General features: G+C 41.8%; 1 protein-coding gene across 1 annotated transcript; it reads right to left on the reverse strand.

Annotated features, from left to right (window-relative positions):
• Positions 1-7222: 7222 nt before the first annotated feature.
• LOC142355911 (23 kDa integral membrane protein-like) lies at positions 7223-9716 on the reverse strand. Its single transcript, XM_075407929.1, has 2 exons — positions 9056-9716; positions 7223-7840 (listed from the first exon to the last, which is right to left on the reverse strand). The coding sequence occupies exons 1-2, from the start codon at positions 9457-9459 to the stop codon at positions 7519-7521; spliced, it is 726 nt and encodes a 241-aa protein (XP_075264044.1). The 5' UTR covers positions 9460-9716; the 3' UTR covers positions 7223-7518.
• Between the last annotated feature and the right edge of the window lie 7761 nt (positions 9717-17477).

Below are 17477 nucleotides of genomic sequence, written 5' to 3' on the forward strand. Positions count from 1 at the left end.
TTTTGATGTTGTTGTGCATCAGAAGCCAATCAGCGATACGGAAAAGATGCAATACCTGAAGACCGGCCTCACGGGTCAAGCAAAAGCAGCAATATCGGGAATGGGAGTCAGCTCACAATCATACTATCATGCTTGGGATATACTCTGTGAGAAGTATGGCAGATCAGATTTCATAGTCAACGCTCAATTCAAGAAAATACATACTCATTCTCCAGTTCGGCATGAAGATTCTACGAGCATTGTCAAATTCGCAAATGTGGTAACAAATGTAGTAAACACTTTGATTCAACTTGGATATACATCCGACCTAGAATCAGAAGGAGGGCTAAGTTCAACAACGAGAAAACTTTCTCCGCAACTGAGTGAACAGTGGTTGCAGTATTTGCAAGATCGTCAACTACTGAGAGGCAACCTGATTGTTTTCAAAGAGTGGCTTGCCTCCAAAGCTGTAATTCATGAGAACTTGTTAGCACAGACAAGCCCGTCGGTTGACAGAAACAAATTTCAAAGCCGTGATAAACCGAAGACGAGTACCTTTGCTTCAAACGCTGAAGAGTCGAGCAAGCCCAAGAATTTCGAATGTCCCTTCAAAGACGGGCAACATCCTATTTGGACGTGTGAAAAAATTAAATCACTGAAAGTAAATGAACGACGAGAGCATGTCCAGAAGTTTCGACTGTGTTTCAATTGTTTGAAACCAGGTCACATGTGGAAGGACTGCAGAAGCAGGACCTGCAGCGCACTCAGCTGTGGAAGGCGGCACAACAGGCTTTTGCACAGCGAACTACCGAAGAAGGAAACTACAAAAATTGTCTCAGATGCTACAACTGCAGTAGCAACTAACATCACCCAAGGAGGACACCCAGTGGTACGAATCAAGCTGACAAACAGAGACTTAAGCCTAATTGTACTAGCATGTGTGATTCGGGATCCTCAATCTCATTTGTGGACAAATCTGTGGTGTCACTCCAAGGCCGAAAAGCATCTCTATCAGTAGCAGGGATCCACGGATCACAAGATGTCAAGACGGAAATAGTGCCAATAGCTGTTTCAGCGCATGATAAGTCTCGACCATTGGCAACAGTGCAATTCTATGTGCACGAGAAACTGAAGTTGTCTGAACAGATTGTGGAGCTGCAAGAGTTGAAAGAACCCTACCCACATTTGAGGAATTTGCCAGATCAGAGCTACAACCTAAACGATGTTCAAGTGATTCTTGGACAAGATTGTTACGACATTCATCACCCTTTTGAATTGAAGAAGTCAGAAGACAAAGCTGCACCATGGGCAGTGAAACTAAAAATTGGCTGGGCCTTGAGTGATCCGCTACCAGCGAAGCAGGCAGCAACTCTCGCAACAACAGCAACATCAATTGCAGATGATAAACTCTCAAACCAGTTGAGCAAGTGGTGGGATGTCGAGTCCTACGCTTCAAACTGCGATGTTACCGGACATTCGAAAGCAGAGCAACGAGCGATCAAGACGTTGGAGCAAACAACGCGATTCAACGGTGAAAGATACCAAACTGGACTTCTGTGGCGAGAGGACGAAGTGAAGTTACCGAACAACCTTTACTCTGCAATGGGGCAGCTCAAGTCCCTAGAATGACGCCTGCAGAAAGACGAAACACTAAAAAAGCGGTACCAAGAAACCATTGACACCGGTGTCAACGCTGGATTCGTTCGGAAAGTAGATCGAGCTGAACTGAATGAAACCAAACACAAACTGCAATGGTATTTACCACATCATCCTGTCATAAACCCGCACAAACCCAAAAAAGTCAGAAGAGTATGCAACGCAGCAGCAAAGTCTCAAGGTGTAGCCCTGAACGACAAACTTCTACCTGGGCCCGACCTGCTGCAGAGTTTGATCGGAATCATATTTCGCTTCCGAGAACACCAAATAGCTTTATCAGCCGACATAGAAGCAATGTTTCTTCAAGTAGCTGTCCCAAACGATGACAGCCGATGTTTACGATTATTCTGGCGAGAAGATCCAGAGCAGAGAATAGAAGTCTAAGAGTATACACGACACGTTTTTGGGGCGAAAAGTTCGCCGACTTGTGCTAATTACGCTTTGCATCAAGTAGCGAAAGATAACGCGAAAGACGAAAATTTTGTCAAAGCTGTCCAGCGAAACTTCTACATGGACGCCTTCCTAAAGTCAATCCGAACCCCTCAAAAAGCAATCGAAATCTACGAGAAAGTCAGAGACATCCTCAACAAAGGAGGATTCAATTTGACGAAATGGATAACAAGTGACGAAGAAGTCAAGTCACACATTCCAGAGACAGACAGGTCAACGAAAGTTGTGAAAACTTTCGAAGCAGAACCACAATCGTCTTCAATCCTAGGACTCAACTGGAAAGTGGACACAGACAATCTCAAAGTCTGTCGTGGTACTGAGCAAGAAGTTCCAGCAAAAATAACTAAAAGAATTGTCCTATCCTTTGTCTCAGCACTGTTCGACCCAATTGGGATATGTTCACCCTTCACCATACGAATGCGATTTCTACTCAAAAGCATTTGGGAATCAATGGGACAAGCATGGGTCAAAGAGTTGACAGCAGAACACTCAAAAATGTTCAGTGATTGGTGCTCTGAGTTGAGAGAAATAAGAACCATGTCAATCAATAGGCTTTATTTTGAAAACGGATGTACAAACTTGAGACTACACATTTTCACAGACGCGTCAGAAGAAGCAATGTGCATCGTGACATATCTGCAAGACATAGTAGCGTTGAACCTCACCTATGTGATAGGGAAATGCCGTGTAGCACCCATCAGACACATGACGATACCGAAGTTAGAACTCCGAGCTGCAGTTTACGGAGTTCGTCTCAGAAAACAGATTCTAAACGAACATGATGTCAGAATCCAAAAGTGTTCGTTGAGAACAGAGCAGCGGAAATACTGGAAAACTCATCGATGGATCAATGAAGACACGTCAAAGGTTTCGAAAACCCTGCCGACATCGGAACCCGTGGAATGTCCATCGAAGGCCTCAAAGAGTCCGTATGACTAAACGGGCCGGCATGGCTCCAGGCAGGTGAAGAAAAGTGGCCAAAGCCGTGGTGCCATGTGAACGAACTCGAACCCGAGCAAGTTACGAGTAGTGTAGCAACAGAAACAAAGCTAGACCAACTTTTTGACAGGAGGCGATACAGTACCTTCAACCGAATTAGAAACTTCATTGCCTACTGCATGAGGTTCAAGACAAAGCAGAAGGTTACCCTCAAAGCGGACGAAATTCATCAAACAGAGCAAAAACTGTTTCGATTAATTCAAAACGAAAGCTTCCCGAATGTTTCGAAGTCTATAGCCAACAGCAAAGAAATCTTCAAAACTTTAAACATCGCCAAATTGTCACCCTTCATAAAGGAAGATGGAACAATAGAGTGAAAGTCCGACTGAAGCATTCAAACCTTGATTATAATGCAAAACATCCAATACTGTTAACCGCGAAACATCCAGTTGTACAAATTCTTTTGGAGAAAGCGCATCGAGACAACCTACATGAGGGCACAGAATACGTGAGAAACATGCTCCATCAAGAGTACTGGATCATTGGGCTGAGAAATGCATTAAGAAAAATCAAGTCAAGATGTATCAAATGCAGACACAGAAAGGCCAACCCAATTCATCCACCGATGGCGGATCTACCCAGAGAACGAATTGATGAACATGTGTTCCCATTCACCCATACCGGAGTCGACTACTTCGGACCGTTTGAAGTCAAGTTCCTACGACGTACCTTGAAGAGATGGTGCTGCCTCTTCACTTGCCTGACAACGAGAGCAGTACACACCGAAGTTGCACAGTCATTGGACACCGAGTCATGCCTAGCTGCAGTGACAAGATTCATTGCAGGACGTGGCTATCCGAACACCATCATCAGTGACAACGGAAAAAACTTCGTAGGAGCGGCCAATGAGCTGAAAGCATTCATGAACGAGTGGGACAAAGCAAAGATTGAGAGTGACTTAGCACAGAAAAAGATTGTTTGGAAATTCAATCCTCCCGGAGCTCCTCACTTTGGTGGAATCTGGGAAAGACTGGTTCAAAGTTGCAAGAAGGTCATGATTGCAATCTTGGACAACAGAAGCCTCACAGACGAGGTACTCAGCACAACAATGTGTCTTGTAGAGCAAACTCTGAACGCAAGACCCCTGACAGCAGTAAGTGACGACCCTGAAGATTTGACAGCACTCACACCTAATCATTTCTTGCTAGGACAAGAGAATGCGAGTGCACCATTCATGCGATCCAGTGAACGCTACCACGACCTGAGAAGATCATTCAAAATGGCTCAAGCATATGCCGACGTGATCTGGAAAAGATGGACTCGTGAATATCTTCTACAATGGAACCAGAGATCGAAGTGGTCAAAAGAACATGTGAGAAACCTTAAAGAAGGCGAGTTAGTTTGGCTAGTAGATGGCTCTGTGAAACGCTGTGATTACAAAATTAGACGAATCATTGAGATCTTCACTGGCAAAGATGGAGTTGTGAGATCAGCGAGAGTCAAAATGGCACATGGAGAACTAAACCGGCCAGTCGTGAAGTTAGCGCCAGAATTCTACGATGGTGTTTCCGAGATCGAAAACAGGGCCGGCGATGTTGGCGCCACTTCAAATGAGCTACAAAAGCCATCAGACAGCAAGAGATAACCTTTGAAACCGAAAAAAACTTGAAATTTGTCAAAACTCAAAAATGGTCAAAACTGAAAAATTTTACAAGTTGGGACCGAAAATCTGTACACCCCCCCCCGATTTTGGGAAGGCAAAACCCGAGCAACCCGAGGTTATGGCAGACGGTTAGGGTTACCTCTAAGCTACTCATGGACCCAACGAACTTTATTGCATCAGACCTACAAGTGTGGCTATTAGCACTTGAATGGTGCAAAATTGGCATTTTTCGATATTTTGTTATTTATTGTTAAATTTCTTAAGTTGTTTATTTTATGATTCTATGGATGATCATTAAAGGTGAAATACCGTACATTCGAGGCATTTAGAGCCACGTAATAACCATCCTTGCTTATGTCAACAAAAGTAAATATTGCAGTAATTTGACATTTACTATGTAAACAATGACCTAAATCATTTTCTTGATTAACCAATCAGAAACAAGTAGCGATGATGTTATAAATGATGAGTATTTGATTATTTACATTAACCTAATTGTTTGATTAGTGAAACTTGATTGTATTTAGAACCATTAGAAACTGTTACCAAGAGCAGTTGGCTCTCAGATTGACTAAAATTTGATTCTTTAACAACTTTAGTCTTTTTTGCTAAGTTTTGCTAGATCTTAAGATCTTGCGAGTTCTAAGTTAGTTGAGTTTACATAACGAGAAGCTAGCAACATTACTAACACTGGTTGAAGCCTTACAAACTTCAGCACGAAATTGAACATAGATTATCACTAAGGATTTTCTTAACTTCAATCAACAAAATTAAAGTTACAGTCCTTTAATACGTCCGAGCGACTAATTATTTCTGCGAGATCGTTAGTCAATCGAACCCAGTGAAGAACCAGGCCGGCGTAAAACTCGAGAACCATGCTGTGATATATCGGTTCCGCTGAGATTCTTGAGCAGCCGCAACAACTAGGGCTGTTTTAATCAATTAACCAATTCAATTAAACGATCCTGAGGTGTTGCTGGACAGGCGTCTACCACTTAGAACGTCGTTTCAGCGTCGGGACAAACCGTTTACTACAACGGGACCAAATAGCATTGGCGTAAGACTGCAAACGTGCGGACTGATAACGATGGTCAAAGTAATCGCTACCAACAAAAGACGGCATTCCTGCGGAACATTTGGCATACCGGAAAAAAATCGGTCAGGCTTTGTGGCATTCAAATTGCAGGGATCAGCGCTTACTGTTCTTAGTGGACACGGTTTCAGAGCAGGCTCCATAAGGCAAAATGCAAATGACAATTTTTCTTCTTAATTTTTTTCGACGCAAAAGATTGTTAGTGGTGCAGAAAAAATTTTCATTTTTGTAGAATATTGTGATAACTTTTCCGCCTGATTTTTTCATACGTTAGCTCTAGTTATATCTATCTTTAGTTCTGATTTATCAACAACTGATAATTAAGCACTCAAATATTTGAACTAAGATCCTTTTTCACCTATCTGAGCTGTGTAGCGTTCAAAAATAGGAAATCTGGTTATAATGAATTGATTCATGTCATGAAAACATTAGAGCTAAAAAATTAAATTAAATCAAATTTAAATCAACTTTAAATAAACTAAAACTTAAATCAACTTCTTTTTATTCCCGCAACGATTAACAGGAACAACCTCTTCAAATGACAGTTTCGAGTGAGGAGCTTTAAACTCATTATTTGCCGTTTACGTGAGTAAATCCGCCAGAGAGTTCCACGATATAGGATTTGAAAGTGACAATTACTATTGAAAAAATTTAAGATTTTTTTTGAAACTTCAATACAAGCGATTATTATTTTTAAAGACAATTGATCTCTAACTCCGAATTTCCACCCATACTTTTCATTATATTTTGTGGTACCGTTTAAACCTAAATAAACAAAATTAGACGCTAATTTGTGTTTTTGACGCAAACTATAGTTAGCGGTGCAGAAAAAGTTAATTTGTCGTAGAAAAAATGTTAAAAATTTTAATTGATTCTTTTTTTGCTTAAATTTTATCGGCGAGCTTTCAAGTTCTTAACCTCAGAATTTCTCTGAAGACGAAAGTGAACAGAAATTGAACATTGGACTGCCTGAGTTCCCTTACGGCTTCTCAACGATATTACTCTTTTTCCTCTATACTAAACGTCATTTGTGCAAAATTGACTTGAAGGAGGTCAGGCTGGAATTAAATTATCAACCTCTATTAAAATTTGGAAGACTAGCAAACTTCTAGAGAAATTTGGGATTCAGAGAGATCCGATAATTAGTTGAATTTTAAAATGTAAAATTGAAAAATTCGCTGCCTATTCTCATTCATGCAGTAAATCTTATCACAAAATTTAAAAGGCATATTTGCTTCGGGGAAAAATATTATGTCAATTGCAATTATTTCATTGGAATTTCTCTGTCTGCTAGATGAGTATGACTCCGGCTAAGTTTCTCCTCGACGAACTTTGCAGAACATTAAAACATTTTTAGCATATATAGTTTTCTCTCTTCAAGAGGAGCTGCATGATTATTTATTATTCTAATTTTGTGAAATTACCTTTTTGATCAGTGTAAGTAGAAATTAACAGAGATCTGAATTACTATCACAATTAATTGTTTTGCCTACAGCATATAAGACAAAAGTTCCCATAATCTATACCCATCACCAAAGTTGAACAAAAGACCAAATATTTGAATATCTTTCACAAAGCTGATGGCCAATATACAGGCCAGATTTACCTCTGTGCTAGGATAAATTTGTACATATGCACCGCCACCACCTTTCAAAAGTTCTCTAATTTGGCGACAATCATATTTGAAATAAAATGTGATAGATACATGATCATGATGAACAGTTAAGCAATAAAATTTTCATTGATTATCGAGAGGCTGGAATTGTTTGAACACATTTCCCAAACAACAAGCCACCACAATTCCAAACCAATGCAACATGGCAAATATAATGGCAACCAGTGCCATAACCAGAAGGTTCTGATCCAAAACGTCATCAACCTCAGCTACACAGTCGGCTGAGAAAACAGCCACACTCGCATTGTCGTACCCTGTGCCACACTCTGGCTCTGGGGTTATGCAACAAGTGTCTGGCACATTTCCAGTCCCCAAAGCGGGGAACCAAGAGTCGGGTCCCTCGATGCCACAGCATTCGAAATTCGTCTGAATTTGGTCCCAAGCCCTAAAGAGAGAAAGAGGAATGAAATTTAGAGCATAATTGGCCACATGTTTGGCTTCATTTGGTTTCGAAGTGCAAACATAGTAAAAGTTCAACAATTAATGGACCCAACAGGACTTAGAGGATTGTTTTTATTCAAACTAAACCTGTAAAAATTATTCCACCATTATCAGTTGGCGTTTGAGACAAATTTCAATTATAGGACTCACCCTGAAAAAAAGTGAAATTGAATTAAAGAGTTGAAGACTGGAATACAGTTTCTATTCTAAATTTTTAAACGTATAAGCAAATATTGGTGAAAAACGCGCGGCTGAAAGCGATTTTGATGTCTTCCTGTGCTCGATCAAGTAGCCTTCAAAAATAGAGATGATTACTAAAACAGTGTTGACAACAGAATGTTTTTGTCCACAAAAACTACTTTTAATGCATTCCTACTCAACGCTTATCAATTTAAAAATGGAAAACTTCGGTGCAGATGTACAATTCAAAGCTTTTTAAATGTTGAGATTTAGTTCAATTTCAATGGGAGCAGCTCTGTAAATTTTTATTTCTATAAAATTATCTGCAAACAGGAGCTTGACTGTCCTATGGTTTTTGAATTTCAAGTACAACAGTGAAAAGGAAGTCCACATACTGGTAGAAGAAAAAACTGTCATACTAATTCCAGCCAAACGAATAGTTTTCTGACGTTAAACTAAAAGTTGGTGTAAAAATATCAGAGGAAGAACAATAGAATGGTTTTGAAAAATAAGACTTTTTTTTCAAAAACAGAGCAAAGAACAAAACAGAAATGATAGTAAATCTACAGTTGTCAACAATTAGCCACCTCTTGCAGAGTGTCGAATGTTTGTCTTTCAATATTATCACACGAAAACTATCACCTTGCAAATATAATTTGAAGAAAAAAAAACAATGAAAAACTACATATTTTGCAGTCGTATGTCCAATATTTTGTCCAACTGCTTTGCCTTTCAAAGACCCGTTTGTAGCGATAATGATCTGTTTCCGGTTTCGAAAAAAAACCCACGGAACAAGACATCCACTCAATTTTAGATAGGAAATAAACCCACGGAAATAAACCCCGCTTGATTATTAAAGAGCAGCGCATTTAGCGCGTTTGGCCAAGCCTTGCTATTTTTTTGCCTCGCGTTTTGCCATTTTCTTTGTTTATAAATAAAATTAAGTTTAAAAATAAAATGGAAACAGCAATTGTCTTACTTTCTGGTTGGCTTGTCCGTAGAATAATGCTCCATAGAGGTATTCAGACTCTTTTCAAACACGTCCATTGCTTTAGACTTGTTCTTCATCAGGAAAATTCCCAGGGAGAACTCGACGCAGAAGAAGATAAAGAGGAAAAACGCGAATCCATACAACATCCAGGCGCTCTTGTTCCAGGCACCGTAACATCCCAAGAATCCTATGAAGAATATCAAAATCCCGAGTGATATAATAATACCGGAGCCATTTGTTACGTAATCAACATTGAACTCGTTGTAATCGCGTACACTTATAATCGAGTGCACCCCCACAACTATCAATCCAATTCCAATTCCCCAGAAAATAATGTTAGCAAGGAAAAATACAATTCTAAGCAGCTCCTCAGAGAATGATAGTCCCGCCATGTTTTGCTTGTTGTTGTTGTTTTTCCGTTTGACAAAATAGTTGCGACCTTTTATGTGGTAAAGAAGTGTTTGAGCCAGATTTCTGGTGCTCGTTAATATATTTATATATTTAATAACAAGAGAAGCAGTTTTTCGCAGCAGTTTCAAACTGCGAGCACTTATATGGCTATCATTTCATGTAGCATTTCAGTATGTTAATTTAGTGATGTTTTATTGTTAAAAAGTGACACTTCATTTTTTATCTGTGCTGTGTTGGAATACTGGAAGAGTCTTTCGTAGTTTACATTTGTGGCCACAGATGTGAAGTGTCAAGCCACATTATGTGGAATATGCATTTTGAAATGATACATTAATTTGAAATGCCATTTTTCTTAAGGAAGCATTCTTTAAGACAGACTCTTTTTTCAATTTTCGGATTCATAATATTTCGATGGTTTTTCGGTACCACTTTCTACCAATTGTGTTCCACAAAGAAAGTGAATACGAAGGAGCATTGGAGGCCAGCTAATATTATAGATTGCAAAAATCCGACAAGGTGACTCATTGAAGTCTGTGCTCGGCATAAAAAAACTAATTGGTATTACTTGACGGATATGGTTTGATTTAGCGCGTTTCTATCAGAAAAGAAAATCAAAAGACATGATTATTTTGACTATGGAAATTTTGGGAAGACTGATGATTTCATAAATGAAAAAGGAGGTCGGTTATTCGAGGCGAGTTTGCAGTAAATGTTACAGCAGTTATTATTCTCAAAACAAATTGAACAAAGCTAAAAGATGACGTTTATGAAAGTTAGGTCTCTTAAGAAAAATGTAAGATTTTTATCAGAAATTTGGCAGCACAAAAACTAAAAGGGAGCGGAGAAGGGAGCTGAGAAACTTTTTTATATATTTAGATTTAAAGTAACAGCAATTAAAAATAATTTAGAAGATATATTCTAAAAGCCTACAATTGATAACTGTACATTTGTATTGACAAAAAGGCATTTTAATGGTGGCTTTGTTAATTCCAAATATTCCAAAACTCACATCAGTTATGTTGTGAAAACATTATATGGTTTTCATATTAGCTGCAAGTTCACTGCATCACGCCATTAAAACTTTGCCTCAAGCGTAACAAGACCATTATAAAAAATGAATTTACGTATTACCGGGTCTGAGTTTCCATCCTAACGAGGTGAAAGTACGAAAAACAGCTCAGTTTCAATTGAGATTTTTTCTTCCGTGATAAAAGGAGGCTAGTTATATGGCATGATGTTGTGAACAATTCATGGTCCCGTCATCGCAGTAACAACAATAAGCCTTTAACACCTTCGCAGCTTATTGAAGTGCTTGAAAAGTATCAGGAGCGCATAGAAGCAATAGTGTATTGCCCCAGAGAGGGAACTCCTGATATTTACGATCAGTTCAAGCGTAGTACTCTAGTTACCATCCACATAGTGAAAGACATTGTGTCTAAACGTATACAGAATGATCCTAGTTTAATTAAAGAGTACAGAGCATTACAACAAAGGTCTGCGCTTGAGCTGAAAACACTGACTATTGTGTTAGCACATAAGAACAACCTCCGGTCCTTGATAACACGCTCCCGACCGAAAAAGCTCTCTAAGCGTTCGAGGAGGCGGAAATCACTCAACACTTTGATAACCTGAATGTCACTTAATTTTCCGCTGTTGTGGGAGTCTACCCGCTGACTGGCGGTGTGACTTAGTTCACTCACGAGTTACGGGTTACTTTGTGGTTGGTTCTCTCCAATAGCGCTTTACTAAGCATTTTGCTCTCCCCATTTTTTGAGTTACTCACTACCGTCCGTTTTCCGCAGGTTATCTGGTTTCATTTTCCGTTTCCGTTTTTTTGTTTCCGTGTCGCCGTGTTTCTTTCTATTCCCCGTTTATCTGTTGTATGATGTAGTATGTTGAGTTTTGTTGTAGTAATTTTTTTCTGCTAGTATGCTGGTTGGTTGTTTAGTCTCGTTGCTTGCTAGGGTGGGACTTAAGTTCATTCTGGAGTTACGGCTGGTTTGTTTTGTGCTTTCACCACACTTGTTTGCTGGCAATTTGTTGTAGCTTTATTAATTTTGGTAGTATGCACTTTTGTTGTCTGGGTATGGTGGTGTGCTAGGGTGTGACTTAAATTTGTTCTGGAGTTACGGCCAGTAAACTTCACGACCTTTTGGACTTTTGGTTTTACCACTTCGTTGCCGTAAATTGTTTGAATTTTGATGCCGTAGAGATAGCCCCACAATGTTTTGTGCTAGTTTACCTGGCGGTAGCTTCTCTCCCTCATTCTAGGGTGTGACTTCTGGATCTTCGGCTAGTTTGTTTGGTTGAGTTTGTTGCTTTGGTCTGCTAGCATTGTTCTTCCCGCCTCCTCGCTCGTGGCTTACCGTCTCGCTCCTTCCGTTCCATCCCGGTTTTCCGTCCCGTCGCGCGCTAACCACTCTACGTTTCCGTCCCGTCCGTAAGTTTTCCCGTTTCGTCACGCGCTGTCCGCCCGACGTTTTCTTCTCCTCCGTACCGTTTTCCCGCTTCGTCGCGATGGTCGCCCAAAGTTTCCGTTCGTCCATTCGTTTTCCCGTTGCGTCGTGCGTTACTCGCTCGGCGTCTCTTCCCGTCCGTCCCGCCTCCCGTTCTGTCCCGTGTTGCCCTCTCTGCGCACAACGCTTTTTCTTTCTTTCTTTCACCGGGTACTACTGTACTCGACAAACAATTTTGCTCTTTGTCGGTTTGCTAGGCAAACCGTCACACTAGGATTCGCTATAACCCATTTGTAGTGTTGTTGCATGTGTGTGTACTTTATAATAGTACAAAATTAAACTTTTGGTTCCTGTTTTGATAAGATCATGACAACATTGCTGGACAAATCCAACAAACTTTAAAGTGCGAGGGCAAAATTAGAGGCTGAATTTTATAACATCTATGGTGAAATTAACAGTGCTGTGGATAAGCAAGACAGGAAAGTTAAGATCGAACGTCTGATTGTGAAGTGCAAGGATGTTTTTACTATAGTTGATAAAAATGAAGAACTCTTTGATCTAGCACAGAAGACTGAAGATCCAGACGCTGCCTGTAAGAACCTTGAGAAATGGTTAGAGACTGTAACAAAGAAAACTGACAATTTCATTGCTGCTGCTCGAGGGTATATCAATTTGGTCCAAGACAAAGAGACAGTAGAGATGTATACCTCTCACCATTCAAGATCAGGTTCACATATGACTTCATCAAAAAGATCAAGTCAGCGTCAACGAGACTTAGAACTCAAAAGGGAAGAACTTGAGAAAAAACATGAGGCAAAGCTTCCCATTGCTAGACAGCGTCTTGAAATTGAAAAACAAACGAAATTGCGGGAATTGGAAATTGAGCAGCTTGAGGAGGATCATCGCAAGGAAGTAGCTGCTGCAGCCCTTGAGGAAATTGAGTTGATGACAAAATCATCAGCAGACGGGTCTGGTACAGGCAAAATGAGTGGGCTCCTGACGGAAAGAAGTTCAGTCAAGAGCAAGAAAATTGTTCAAGATTGGGTTAATTCGTCACCGGCCGGGATTATGGCAGATGTTGCAAACGAACCGAGTTTGCACTTTTCTTGTTTCTTCGCCCAATCCAACCAAGCAATTGTCCAACGACCTTCTTCAACTCAACTTCCAAACTCACACTTCAATCTCAATACACATGGTCAAATTGAGGCCAACATCAACCTCCCTGTCCATGAGCCGCAAGAACCAAGTAGTAGAACCAATGTAACCAATGATGCACATGCTGCAAACAACATCATATAAGAGCAGCGACAGCCTCAATATACGCATCCATCACCACCAATAAACTTTGGTATGCCAACTCAACCAAACGCCCCAATTACAGCCCGACAACTGTCTCAAGCAACAATGCACTTCGATGGCTTACAGTTAGATCATCAACTCCCGCGCAGGTCGAGCATGCCGGGACAGTTGAATTTAGTCATCCCTCCGCGTTCAGCACCTTTAAATATACTCGTTAATGCCCCGCTACCACATAATCCGCAACATGCACATATAAATGTACCAGCCCCTCCATCCCCCGTTCTAAACCCCGCACCACTGCATTTCCCGTTAATCCCACCAGCATTCCGCTTTCCTCCTTCGCCACCACAAGCACTCCCATTACACGCCCCTAACCCCATGGCGAATAATGTGACTCCCATCTGTTACCCCATTCTCCGCCTGCACCATTCATTTCCTCCGCAAACGTTTTTGTACCCCAAATATTTCATCCACCGCCCCCACAAAAAATTTCCCAGCCCCAAATTTTTGTCCCTATAACCCACGCATCTCCTGCTCCTCCTGATCCAAATGTCTGGCGTTTTCCGGCGGCAGTCCCGTCTAATGCAGTACCACTTGTACGTACATCTGCAAACTTATTCACCGTACAACCGGCCCTGTTAATCAACCCTCATATCACTATATCGCTCCGCTAATCTCATGTACAAGAAGCAACAGGGCCTCAAAATTACGTAACATCAGACTCCATGCAAGCAAATCCATTTAGTTCCTCCACAGATTCCGCCCACACTTTTGTCACTCCGATCATTCCGTCAACGTATGGAGCTACCGTTCCTAACCCGTGTGTTGGGGTGGCCCGCCGCATACCATACCGTTGGCTCCTTCTTTGGACTCCGCGGATTTGCTAAAGCAATTGGCGGACGCAATCACTTGTAAGAAGAATGATCCATTGCCCGAGTGGAAGTTTTCAGAGTACAATGGTGATCCCCTGCAGTGGCATGAATGGTTCGGACAATTTAAAAGTGCCATAGACTCCCAGTTCTTGTCTGATGATGTCAAGTTAACGTACTTAAAAACTCTTGTAATTGGAAAATCTAAAACTGCCATCGCTGAGTTCGCATACTGTGGTGTAATGTAAAAGGATGCACTTAAGACACTTGAACGTAAATTTGGCCAACCACAGGCCGTGGTCAGTGCACACTTAGACAAACTCAGCTCTTTTCCTCCATTAAAGATGCACAATTGTGATAACACCATAAAATATTCTACAACAATTTCAAGTCTTGTTGGGGTCTATGAATCACTTTCATATGAATCAGACCTTAAGAGCGCCTCACTTCTTAACACGGCTGTGCAAAAGTTGCCGCCCAATCTGAAAGAGTCTTGGTCACTCTTCACAGTGACGAAATATTGGGTTAAGCCAACACTCCTTGACTTCAACGATTGGTTGAAGGAGAAGGCGGAGGCACATGATTTAATGAAACAAACTTCATCAAAGGCAAGAACTGAGGATAACACCAACTCAGTAGTCAAGACCAAAGTTGCCTCAGGAACTTTTGCTGCTAACACGCAAACTAAGGGCACTCAGGGACCAACGACATCGGCAATGCCTCCATCCACTCGCTGCATTGTTTTTAAAGGTAATCACCGCTTCTGGGAGTGTCGGGTATTTAAAGAAAAGTCTCCCTCTCAGCGAGCAAAGGTAGTGGCGGAAGCAAAACTGTGCTTTTCATGCTTGGACGATTACTTAGACTCAGTGGAATCCCCCGAGATGGCCCTCAATAGGTCGAAGGAATTGGTACATCTTCTCCATCTAGGTGGGTTCAAGCTTTCTAATTTTGTAAGCAATATACCAGATCTGGCTGAACGAATTGATGGGTCTGCTCAATCCTCCGAACCGAAGGTCATCGTTTCATCGAAGGAGGAAACAATGCACGTGCTTGGTCTTAAGTGGTATCACAACACCGATACTCTGGATGTGAGTAGGGGTACCAACAGCACCATCACAAAAAGTTTAACACAACGCTTGGTCTTAAGTCTAGTGTCAAAGGTCTACGACCCAATTGCTCTTGTTGCACCGTTTACTGTTGGTGCTCGTTTAATCTTGAAAGACATTTGGCGTGTCAATGGACAAATTTTGGATGACGAGTTACCTAAAGACACAGTTGACAGATTCTTGCCTGGTGTGTTGAACTGCCGCGGTTAGCTGAGATCACTATACCAAGAAGTTACTTTTCAGGACCATTCCAACATCTTGAACTCCACATGTTTGGCGATAGCTCGCAATACGTATTCAGTGCAGTAGGTTTTCTTTAGGCTGAAGTAACTTGCACCTCGGCGGAGATTATAACAGCTGGCGTTTGTCCTGGGCAAGGCCCGTGTTGCACCTGTGAAGTTAATGACAGTTCCTAGGTTGGAATTACAAGCCACTCTCCTCGCTGTCCGTTTAAAACGGGAAATCTGTCGAGCATTAACGGTTACTGTGGATAAAGTCTTTATGCGGACAGACAGTACCATCGTCTTGCAGTGGATAAACTCAACAAACAAACACCCATCTTCATTGCAAATCTTGTTAGTGAAATCCTGGAGAACACCAGCGTTGACCAATGGAACCACGTCGCCACTTGTGATAATCCGGCAGATGCTGGCACGCATGGTATGTCCGCTGAAGTTTTGCAATCAAGTAGCTGGGTGAGAGGTCCTGACTTCTTGAGAACTAAGCAATTCCCTTTTGTACCAAATACTGACGTCGCTGATAACATCAAGCTCGGCATTGTAACCAAGGAACAAGATGATGACTCCATCCCATCTCTAGCCGCATCCGTAACCAAACGCCCTAAGGAACAAAAGCACTAATCTAATCCCGTTTGATATGTTCAGTTCATATCAAAAACTATTATGTGTCGCCGCATATATGCTCCCTCTTTTACCATCTCATGAAAGTTACCGCATCGTAGTCGGCAGCATAGCGAACCCTGTTGAGCTTGACGAAGCCGAGTGTCATCTCCAGTACTTGGTTCAAGGAGAGTCCTTTAATACTGAAAGAAAGGATCTTCTTGACAGCAAATCCGTTAAGAAGAGCAGCCACATTGCTCAGTTTGCTCCGTTTATTGGGCCTCATGGCCCCATCCGTTCTTCTGGTCGACTCCGTCGGCTAGTGGAAATTGACTTTGACACTATGCATCCTATCGTGCTGGATGCACGTCATAATTTTGTTAACGTGTTTTTGCGGCATGCTCATTTGAAGAACCATCATCAGGGCATCGATTACTTAAGGTCAAAGGTACAGGAACGTTATGCCATCCTTAAACTACGTTCCACACTGCGTTCCATCAAATCAAATTGCGTCATGTGTGAAAGTTCCGTGCAGCAACCATTCAACCTATCATGGCAGAACTCCCAAAGGAGAGACTCGCATACCAGTCTCCTCCCTTTACCAACACCGGGGTTGATTACTTCGGCCCATTCTACGTCACAGTTCGTCGGACTACCGAGAAGAGGTGGGGATTTCTCTTCACTTGTTTCACTACTCGTGCTGTCCATGTTGAAGTTGTCCCGTCCATGGACACTAGTTCCTGTGTAATGGGATTGGAGCGGTTCGCCTCTCGTCGGAGTACTCCTGCTATGATTTGGTCGGATAATGGTACGAACTTCATTGGAGCGGAGAAAGAGCTCCGTGAATGTGTGGAAAAACGGAATACGCTTAACATTGCCGCCGAACTTGCACATAAGGGCATTAAGTGGAGGTTCAATCCTCCCAGTGCGCCACGCCAAGGTGGCATCTGGGAGAGGTTAGTTCGTAGTTTTAAAAGAGTACTATACACCATTCTCGGTGCACGCCGCCTCACAGATGAGGTGTTGAACACTACTTTTTGTCTTGTTGAACTCGCACAAAACGCAAGCCCGTTAACGCCCGTAAGCGCCGACCCGTCCGACTTAGGCGGATTAACACCTAATCATTTTCTACTTGGTAACCAAGCAACCGGAATTCCAACCATTGTTGGCGTCGACGAGTTCGATCATCGTAAGCGGTACGCCCGTGCACAATCCTACACCAAAGCAATTTGGGCACGTTGGCTTAAAGAGTATGTACCTGCGCTGAACTGTAGATCTAAGTGGCAGACGCCTGCCGATCAGCATCTCAAGGTTGGTGATTATGTTTGGATCGTTGAAGAAAGCAACCCTAAGGGTTACTATCCAACTGCTCGGATTGAAGAACTCCGTTACGGCTCCGACAGCGTCGCCTGCTCCGCCGTCGTACGCAC

Source organism: Convolutriloba macropyga, unplaced genomic scaffold (assembly GCF_964194025.1).
Source record: "Convolutriloba macropyga unplaced genomic scaffold, txConMacr16.3 SCAFFOLD_2187, whole genome shotgun sequence".
NCBI classification, from domain to species: Eukaryota; Metazoa; Xenacoelomorpha; order Acoela; family Convolutidae; genus Convolutriloba; species Convolutriloba macropyga.